General features: G+C 32.4%; 1 protein-coding gene across 1 annotated transcript; it reads right to left on the reverse strand.

The window, feature by feature from the left end:
• Positions 1-9,359: 9,359 nt before the first annotated feature.
• Positions 9,360-10,165, reverse strand: LOC126669862 (secreted RxLR effector protein 161-like). The gene is made up of 2 exons (XM_050363435.1): positions 9,843-10,165; positions 9,360-9,405 (listed from the first exon to the last, which is right to left on the reverse strand). Exons 1-2 carry the CDS (start codon positions 10,163-10,165, stop codon positions 9,360-9,362), a joined length of 369 nt encoding a protein of 122 aa, XP_050219392.1.
• Between the last annotated feature and the right edge of the window lie 796 nt (positions 10,166-10,961).

The raw sequence follows: 10,961 nt of genomic DNA on the forward strand, positions 1-10,961 counted from the left end.
GGGTGTCCCTCTCTCGTTATGGTCTCCAAAAGTTTTCACAGAGATTGCTAACTTTTTTGGAGAGGCCATTACGGTTCACCCTTTTCTTTATGTGAAAGAACGTTTAAATTCAGGTTCGGTGTTGATTACAACGACGAATGGATGGATTAATAGAACTCTTCTTGTGGTCTTTGGAGATTTCAGCTTTTTGATTCATGCTTTTAAAGTGGATCAACCAATTTATTTTTCCAAGAATGCTGATTCAGATTTTGAGTTAAATTTTGTTTCAGATTCTAAAACGTATCAACATCCTTTTGTGGACAGGGAGCAGAAACAATCGATTTCTTCTGAATCAAATGTTTATTGCAACCAGAGTCTGTTAGCACCTTTATTGAATGGAACTGAATTCCCATTTATGTTGCAGCTGAGAACGAAATAGCAGTTCCTGAATCTACAACAGCTACTTTTGAGAATGCAGGATTGTCAAAGACAGGTAATGAAACAGTAGTTCCTGAAACGGTAGCAGCTACTTTTGCAAATTCTGCAGGTTTTCCAAAGTTAGACATTGTAACAATAATTCCTGAATTGACAGTAGCTACTTCAGCTAATTCTTTTTTGCTAAGGTGGTTTTGAGTAATTTTACAGTTAGGAATAAGAAAAAACAATTCTCTTTGAGAGGAAGCTTAGTTTCATGCTCAGATCATTTATCTTCTAACAATCAGGTCTCATATAATGAAATTAAAAACGTGAACATGCTTATATTATCGGCAAAAGAGAAGGCAGAAGCTAGATGTTTTGAGGAGGCTCTGAAAATATGGGATGTGAGACATTCTCTTGGACTACTACACAGTAACTTAAAGACTGATGCTATTAAACAACTTCTCAAGAATCTACAATAAGATTTGAAAAATTAGGAATCTTAGAGCGCTTATTTCTTTCAAAGTTTTTGCTTTTCTTGTTAGTAAGCTTTGGCCGAATAAAGATTTTGATTTTCCTTGGGTCCCTTCGATTGGGGCTTCGGGAGGACTTTTGCTTATATGGAATACCATCTTGCTGCGCAACATCTCTTTTATTAAGGGCACGAGATGGATTTGCCTGGATTTCTTTTTTAATGCTCATTCATTTTGACACATTCTTATTTATGCCAACAATTTTGCTTACGAAAGATTATCTTTTTTGGAGGAGCTGTTTTCGTTGTTGTGTTATACAAGATTTGTTTTTATTAGCGGTGATTTCAATGAGATTCTGCTACTAGAAAAGCATCTAAACTATGCTGGGTTTTCACATTCCATGCTTGTTCTTCATGATTTCCTTAATAATTATGAACTACTCGATCTTCCGCTTCAAGATCGCTCTTTTACTTGGAGAAATTTCCATTCTAGATCAAGAATTGACATATGTCTTTACTCAATTTTAGTAGCCAATGCGTGGAGGGCTACAACCTTTACGGTTGTTTCTGGTAACATCTCAGATCATATCCCGATTTTGTTTCAATCGGATGTTGTTATTAATAGGGGACCAAAACCTTTTCGATCCATTAATGCTTGCTGTGATCATGCTGATTTTAGCAACTTTGTCTCTACCTCTTAGCTGTCTATTATTACCTCTGAGGGGTCTTTACCTCTGGTTCGCAATCTTAAAGAGCTCCGTATGAAAATCAAACAATGGAATGTCGATGTGTTTGGAGACGAAACTAAGAAAATAAAAAAGCTATCTGATGAGGTTTCTAGGATGGATATTGCTACTGACTTGCGGGTTTTAACTGATGGGGAGAAAGCTTGTATGGCTGTTGCTAAAAGAAAGTTATGGCAGGCTAAAAAACATTCATAAAGTATCTAGATTTAAAAGTATAGACTTAATTGGTGTATAAAAAGGGATAAGAGCACGAAGTTCTTTCATAGTATGGCTTTAATGCATTATAGGAATAATCTTATTTCTGCAATTACTGTGGGTGATACTTTTTTCTCTGAGCCTGCCGACATTAAACAGTCTATCAATTCATTCTTCTCATCTTTGTATAGACAACACCATGATATCCCCTTTGACATTTCAGGTCTTCTTTTCCAAACTTTATCGTAGGATCAATCAAATGTTCTTGTTCGACCTTTTTCAAAAACAGAGATTTTTTTGCGCTGTGTTTTGGCAATGAGAAAAAAGCCCTAGGACCTGATGGGTTTAATTTCTTTCTCTACAAGCGACCTTGGTTGTTTATTAAAGATGACATTTTGGATTTCTTCAACTCTTTTCATAGTAGCAACTTTTTGCGAAATGGGTTGAACTCTTCTTTTCTGTTTTTAATTCCAAAAGTTTCTAGATCAACAAACATAAGAGACTATCGCCCCATAGGTTTGGTAAATGTCATTTAGAAATGGATTTCAAAATGTCTTTCAATTAGATTAGCTCCATTTTTGCCATTTGTTATTTCAGAACATCATCATGCTTTTATACATGGCAGAGGTATTGTGGATTGTGCTATGATAGTTAACGAATTACTTCATTATGCTAAAAGGAAGAAAGAAAGACTTCGTATTCTGAAGTTGAACTGAAATTATTTGCTAGATCTCATGCGGTCTCTGTCCTTTTCTGCAAAATGGGTGGATTTGATGTTTATCTGTTTATTGACTGCTTTTTCTTCAATACTAATGAATGGAAGCCCTTCAAATACGTTTCCTCTTAAAAGGGGAGTTCGCCAAGGTGATCTGATCTCACCTTATATTTTTATTCTTGTTGTTGAAGGGTTAAAAAACATCCTGCACAAATCTACAGAGTTCAGCCTTATTAATGGTTTTGCTTGCTCCGATGATTTTGAACCAGTTTCTGTTCTTCAATTTGCCGATGACACTATTCTCTTTCTGCCGTACGATTTAGTTCAGCTGCGTGTTTTGACTAGAATCATCCGTTGCTTCGAATTGATTTCAGGTCTGAAAATAAACTTTCATAAAAGCTCTCTTCTTGGTATTCATGTTTCAGATTTTGATATGGCACTAGCAGCAAGTATTATGGGATGTACAGTTGAATCCTTCCCCATAAAATACCTCGGGTTGCGTCTTGATGTGCGACGTATTCCAATATATATTTGAGATCATGTTATTCAGCTGTTTAAATCTAAAATGGCTCCTTGGAAAGGCTCTTTATTATCTCTGGCGGGAAGGTTAGTTGGGAAGGCTAGTTCTCGTGAAATCGGTTCTTTTCAGTCTTCCCTTTTACTTTACGTCCATTCTGGCCATGCCGGTTTGTGTTCAGTCAGAGCTTGAGTCCTATATGGAAAGGTAATACTTTATCTAGAGTGTTGTTAAAGTTTCGTGGAATGATGTTTGTCGTGATTATGATGTTGGTGGATCAGGAGTTCGTCGTTTAAAGATTAGAAATCAAAGTCTAATGTTTAAATGGCTTTGGAAGTGGTGTTCGTCTAATTGGAATTTATTATGGTTTGGCGTTGTTTCAACGTGTTCTTCTTTAACCACTTGGAATAGTCTTTTGAATAGTGACTCAAAAAACTTATCGTATATTTGGAAAGGAGTTCATCCTCTTTGTTGTATTGATTCAAATGTTTGGCAGTTGTTTGAGTCGAATATAGGCTTCATTATTGGAAATGGTGATATCTCTTTGGAAAGACGGCTAGTCGGGCAATGGAGCTGCTGTAAATGTGTTTCCTCGTCTCTATCATCTTTCTAATATGAAGCAAGCTACGCTCTCCACGATCTTTTCTTCTGGCTGGCGATGGCATAGAAGTTTGCGAACTGTAAAAACTGTCAGTTTTGAAGAACTGAAACAATTGTTGTTGTGTAAAGTGCAGCAGTATGGAAACCGGAATGGCGGGGCTGCTGTCAGTTTAGGCGAATAAGATGATGTCTTGCTATGGAAAGCTTATAACAAAGGGTTTTCAACTAGAAATATTGTAATTATTTTAAGAACAATTCATGGTTTAATGAATGCAAGTTTGGCAGCTGCGTACAGGCGTGTGTTGAAGTCAGAAGTACCTCCGAGAGTAAAGTTCTTTATTTGGACGACATTGCATGATAGCATTCCAAAGCTTTCTTTTCTTACTTCTCGGAACATTATTATAACCAGAAATTTGGAATATGGAATCTGTGGTGATATCAAGACGCAAGATTATATTTTCTTGTATTGCTCTTTTGCAAGAAAAATATGGTACTTTGTTTTTCAAAAAGTGGGAATAGCTTGAGTTTTACCTTCTCCTTTGAAGATTTTCTATCTTATTGGACTTGTATTGTCCTAAATGGAGGTTACACTAGTCCTTGGACTACGTCGTTATTTATATTTATTTAGGAAATTTGGAAATGTCGGAACCGAAGAATTTTTCAGTAAAAGGAGTCAAATGTTGATTATGTGATTTTTCGATGTTTACATAGCGAAGTTTCTTTTATAAATATAAGCATCCTTTGTTTGTTTATTCGGTTTTGGACTTGTATAGAAACCCAAATATCATCCTATTTTCTTAGCTTGTTTCTTCATTTCTTGGGTTGTAGCCTTTTGCGGCGTATCCTCTTCGTGTAGTGGTTTTTTGTGCCACATCTTGTGCCTTTTAATAAAGTTTTATTCATCAAAAAAAATTTCTTAGATGATTATACATATATTTAATTTGGCGGTGATTCAAAAAACAATCTTCTTTATCTAAACTCAAAATGATTCTCATTATTTATATATATATATATAAATTAAACGTGTTATTAAAAATTACATTAGGGAATCCCAAGGCGCATATGAGTTTGTAAGGCGCTCTTTTATTTTAAATGAGATCGTGGCTTCAAACTGTATTCACATATGCAGCCGCTTAAAATTTGGAATCAGAGTTTGCCTCCCGTAAGCGTCCTACGCAGTTCAAGTGGGGATGAGTTTAAACGTGGAAGGTTTAAAGGTGTCGACTCATAGTTGTAAACTTGTAACCCGTTTAGGAAACCTCATGTACCCTACACCAACCATTACGACTTTTAACGTATTTTCTAATTTTATTTTAGATTTTAAATATTTTTGATTTAACTATAGAATATCCATTTTTATAATTTTAAAAACTGGAAAATTTCTGATAAAAAAATATTAACCTCAACTACACTGATATTACATATTCCGCAATGTTTTGAAAAGCGGACCGGATTAACCGGAAACTGGCCAGCAGTCCGGTCCGGTTATATATTAAAATCATAAAAGTATAAAAACCGGATAAAATCGGATTAAAACGGAAAACTCCGGTTTTCAGAAAAACCCAGTCAAACCGGGTTTTTATAATTTCTTTGCAAATCAGCCTTCACAAACCCATGTGATTACGTTTTCTCTCACATGTAACACCCTCTTTTTCACTAACACATGTACACATTCTCTTTTTTTACTACACTCAACATTAATTTGTCTTTGTCTTTTTTTTTAATCTCTTTTTTTAGTCTCTTTCTTTCTTTAATATTCCATAATTAATTACGATACATATTTTAAAAACTGAAATATTAATTATTTATAATATTTTATATAAAAAATTATTTAAATAAAATATCATATCTTTTTTATAAAATTTATATTACTTTTTTTTTAAAAAAAATTAAAATTTATATTACTTCAATTTTCAGTTTAGTAAACATTTATTATAAAAATTTGTAAAACAAAATTCTATCGTACATAGCATTTATGTTGCATTATATTAAAAATTATTCATCTATAATTTTATTTTTCACAATAAAATTTAAATGAATAAATTTTATATTAATTTTTAATCTAGTAAACATTTATTATGAAAATTAAAAATGTTTTTTTTATCCTAGATAACATTTATTCTACATATTTTTAAAAATTATTCATCTATAATTTTATCTCACACAATAAAACTTAATAAATATTTTTTATTTAAATATATCATCATATTTTTTAAATTATAAAAATTTAAATTACATATATATTTAATTTAAAAAAATTATATTTATTAAAATTAAAAAATCAGATCCAACCCGTTTGAACCGTGAACCCCGACGAAGCCGGTTCGCTTTCCGGTTAGTTTTTAAAAACATTGATATTCCGATAATATTTATATCATAATTCATGATTAAGAGATTATTTGATATTCGGAATTGTAAAAACTAATCATTCAAATTTAACATCGTAGATAGTTAAAAGTTCGATTCAGAATTATAAAATCCATATTGTAATTAATTCTAATTTAATATATTGTTCTGTTAAAACTCATTTTTTGATGAATCAATATCAGCTTAATTAATCTGAAATGGACCTACCTTTTGCTAAAAATTCACTCCTTATCTAGTGTATGTTTCCATTATTCGGTCACATTAGCTAGGAGAGGTAGGACCCATCATTAGCTACTAAACCGATACTGGGACCACATAACCATATGCTCAAATGTTTGAATATGCTTAACATATTTAGAGGTTATGTGCTTTACACCTTTTTTCCGTAGGTTCTTATATTTTATTTTTATATTATCTGATTTTTTTATTTACATATTTTTGATTTTCGTATCTTTTTTGAGTTTTTTTCAGTTCCTATACTTATAATTTTTTTTCCTCCGGTCACACAGAAAGACTGAAAAAACTCAAACAGAACCTGAAAATAAAAAATAAATAAATAGAGGGACCATATAATATAAAAATAAAATATAAATATCTACAGAAAAGAAAATATAAAATATAAATACCTTTAGATAAATTTGGCCTTTGAATAATTAACCATTACTGTTTTTTTTTCTGGAGTGCTTGAATAACCATTACCTAAATAGAGAGGATCGAACTAATTGTGGGGCTATATATAAGTTGGTGCATTTAATTCATATTGTCTATGAATTCTATTAAACCATCAGAGGATTCAATCTTATACAATTTTAAACATGTAATGCCTCTTTATCAATTTAATATATATTTTAATATAAATATAAAATTTACTAATTGTATAGAAAAGATAAATTAATTTACAAAAACAATTACACTTCACTTATTTAATATTATTTTTTCTTAAATTGATAGACAATACTTTTACTAATTTAATACAAATTATAAATTGTCACATACTTGTAATACTTTGCGTCTTTTGGGTATTATTTTTTGTTGAAATATGCATAGAATTCTAATTCCAATTTGTATTAGGATTCTAATTAATGAAATATTTGGGAGAAGGATAACTTTATTATTATTGGCTAATTAGAAATTATAAATCTGATTAGTATTAATACTTTTTATACCATATAGATTAATTATTCCCTATATATAGCGTACCTTATTCACCTTTTAGAGTACATCAAAACCGAACACACAATGTAGACATTGATGTGAATAAGGGAAAAATGGGGTGTGTGTGATGTGAGGAATATAAGTTAATTCTTACTCTTTTGGGTTACTTCTTGTAGAGAGAGAAACACTTTATGGATTTTTCTTCTAAGGGCATATTTATTAAATTATTAGAGATGTTCTCTATTTGGTGATTCTCCACCAATTTTGTACTCCTTTTGATGATTAGTGGATGGCTCGATTCTTTCGCCCGTGGATGTACGCTTTAATGCAGAAACACGTAAATCTCTTGTGCTATTTATTATTTTGCTATATTATTGTTTGTTGATCAAATCCATAATTAAATATCTACCGAATGGTTTCGATTCCGCTGCGCATACCAATCCGGTCACAAATTGCTCACGACAATTGTTACCAAAGATTCGACAAACGGTATCAATGTTACAATATTTTTGTCTGTTTTCCTGACGTGTAGGTTACAAGTGTTGTTTATAAAAACTTAATATTGGTTGCGTATTAGTCGAAAAATCTTAAATTTTTAAAACTTGTTTCTGTGTTAATAACTACCTCCAATTCTTAGTGATGATCGTCACTTTTATAAAATGCTCTCCATAACTTCTGGACGATCAGAGTGACGATCGCCACTTTTGTAACGATCGTCAACTCGTGGTTTGCACATAAAGCTAAATGATTTCTAATTCATTTTAAACCCGATTTTCTTGAATTTAAACCCATTTTTCATCTCTTAAATTTGATTGCTCAGCTGTATCGTCAAGGCTTTAGAAGCTAAAACTAACAAATGATTTCAAGTACTTAATCTGACGTTTCAATTAAGAAAATATCGAATGCCTCGGAGTTTTCTCGGGATTCTTTCAATATGAATTCAAGAGTTTCTAGGCACTACAGGGGTTGTTTCTCTCTAATCTTCCAAATAACTGTCTTATTTCGCTGTATTACATAGATTAGAGGTACTTAAGACAACCTTTACCTATTGATTTTGATGTTTGGTTCGTTTTTGGGAGTTTTTGGTCATTTGGTAAATTGTGATATGATTTAATGGAGACTGTAACATGAGTTTGGCTTAAATGTCTTTTGCATGTTTTAATCTTAGGTTAAAAATGTAAACAGGGACGCATGTAGAAAAATTAATAAAAAAGTTGATTTCTTTTTCTCAAATTGTGCTTGATTGGGAGTTGATAAATGATGAACTGTGAATTAATTGAGTATCAAATGCTAATGTATGTTTTAATATGCCTTGAACATGCAGAGAACGTTATCCAGATCGATATAAGTATTACTTAAAACACATAAATAATTGAATTGAATATGAGATCAAAAAACGATACCTGATTTGTAAATGTCGAGTTCTTGATTCCTAGACGCCATCTAGATCTGAAGCTATGATCTTCTTCCTCTAGATCTCAATCAGGAGATGGCCCTATTCTCTATCCTTTATATTTCATTAAAACTTTATAAGAAAACCAGAGAATACTTCTTATGAGATTAAGGAAGGGATCTAGCTATTTATACTACTTAATAAGTTGAACGAGCTCTCATCATAGCCCGTTAACTTCAGCCTGCACTTTATCATCCACACACAAATTAGAGCTCAATCCCTCTTTATTTGATCATACAGACTTAATAAAACACTGGCCCATTAACAAAGCCCATATACAATAAATTGGAATTAAAAACTCCAACATTCTCCCACTTGGGCGATGTTATTGGTATAAAACACTTTTAGATATTTAAATATCAAAATATTTTTTTTTAAAATAGTTCTAGTGTTTACCTAGCTCTAATAGGACTTTAAGTGTGGTAGTACGGTAAGATGTAACGATGCTCACTTTATGATCAAATTCTGAATGCATTGTTTATCTTATCGATCACCGTGATTTCTTACTTTATGCAACACAAGTACGCATCTGAAATCATCCTTTATGACTTATAAAAAGCCTGTATGTCTTAATTTCTTTAAATTTCGAGATCTTTATGTATCACAAGACATACAATTACGGCTTTCACTTTATGCCCCAAGCCTTTGCTTAAGATGATACGTGTTTTAAGACTTTCAATAATGACATGTCATCTCAACAATGTTTGCAAAGAAATCAACATTTCATACATAATAGCATACATTCAACTAAATTTGTACCAATGCACAAACATACAACATTGTACCAACCTACAAAAACAACATTGTACCAACATACAATAAATAACATAAGTAGAATAACATTAGCCTCCCACTAAACTAAGTATCAGAAAACTTCGACAACCCCATACTAGCATCATGTTTTTGAAAAACATTAGGTCGAAGTCCCTTAGTTAAAGGATCAGCTATCATGTCATCTGTGCCGATATGTTTTACAATCACGTCACCTTTCTTAACCAGTTCTTTCAGTGTCAGTACTTTATTTCCATATGCTTAGACCCTGTGATATTCTTATTATTCTTCGCAAATAATACAGCCGACAAATTATCACTATACAACTAGATGGGTCTATTTATGGAATCAACTTCGGAAAACTCCATAATAAGATTCTTTAACCAAGTTCCTTATATAGTTGCACAATAGCATGCTATAAACTCGGCTTGCATATTGGAAGAAGACATTAATACCTTTTGACACTTTTCAACGAGACAGCCCCACCTGTTAGTTTATAGAGATAACCTGATGTGGATTTCCTATCATCTGAACAACCAGCAAAATCTAAATCTGTGAACCCTATCAGTTCAAGATGTTCAACTTTTCTATATGTCAACATGTAATCTCTAGTTCCTTGGAGATATCTCAAAACTCTCTTAGCAGCAATCCAGTGGTCTTTTCCGGGAATAGATTGAAATCGTCCCAGAACACCAACTGCAAATGAAATATCCGGCCTAGTGCAAATTTGAGCATACATCAAGCTTCCAACTACATTAGCATATGGTATTGCTTTCATAGATTCTCTCTATCTTTCATTCTTCAGACATTGTGCCAAGCTCAATTTATCAGCTTTAGCGATAGGCACATCCCAAGACTTACTGTTATGCATATTAAATCTTTTTAATATGCGATCAATGTATGCTTCCTGAGAGAGACCTAAGAAGTTTTGAGATCTATTTCTATGAATTTTAATTCCACAGACATATGATGCTTCTCCAAGATCTTTCATATCAAAATGACTTGACAAAAGTTTCTTTACCTCATGCAACATGTCTAGGTCATTACATGCAAGTAAAATATCATCAACATACAAAATGAGATAAATAAATTTGTTACCACTTATCTTGGTATATATGCATCTATCAAATTTGCTTTCAACAAAGCCCAAATTAGAGAATACGCAATCAAATTTTAGGTACCATTGACGAGAAGCTTGTTTCAAGCCATATATAAACTTTTTAAGTCTACAAACAAGATGGGCTTGATCAACCTTATGAAAACCTATAGGTTGTACCATATAGACCTCTTCATCAAGATCTCCATTTAGGAACGCGGTTTTGACATCCATCTGATGTAGCTCTAAATCAAAATGAGCTATTATTGCCATGGTCACTCTAAATGTATCTTTAGAAGATACAGGAGATAAAGTTTCATTAAAATCAATTCCTTCCCTCTGAGTGAATGTCTTGGCAACCAGCCTTGCCTTAAACCTCTCTATGTTTCCTTTGGAGTCCGTTTTGGTCTTATAAACCCATTTACAACAAATGGAATTACAGCCTTCAGGTAATTCAACAAGTTCTCAAACGTCATTA

This window comes from Mercurialis annua, linkage group LG1-X, assembly GCF_937616625.2.
Source record: "Mercurialis annua linkage group LG1-X, ddMerAnnu1.2, whole genome shotgun sequence".
NCBI lineage: Eukaryota > Viridiplantae > Streptophyta > Magnoliopsida > Malpighiales > Euphorbiaceae > Mercurialis > Mercurialis annua.

Bases quoted from the DNA above. Each gene is read 5' to 3' on its own strand.
- LOC126669862 (XM_050363435.1), bottom strand. From the start codon at position 10,165: ATGAAAGCAATACCATATGCTAATGTAGTTGGAAGCTTGATGTATGCT. The intron at 9,406-9,842 runs GTATTAATGTCT...TTGTTTTTGTAG, and splicing joins TCGTTGAAAAGTGTCAAAAG to GTTGGTACAATGTTGTATGT.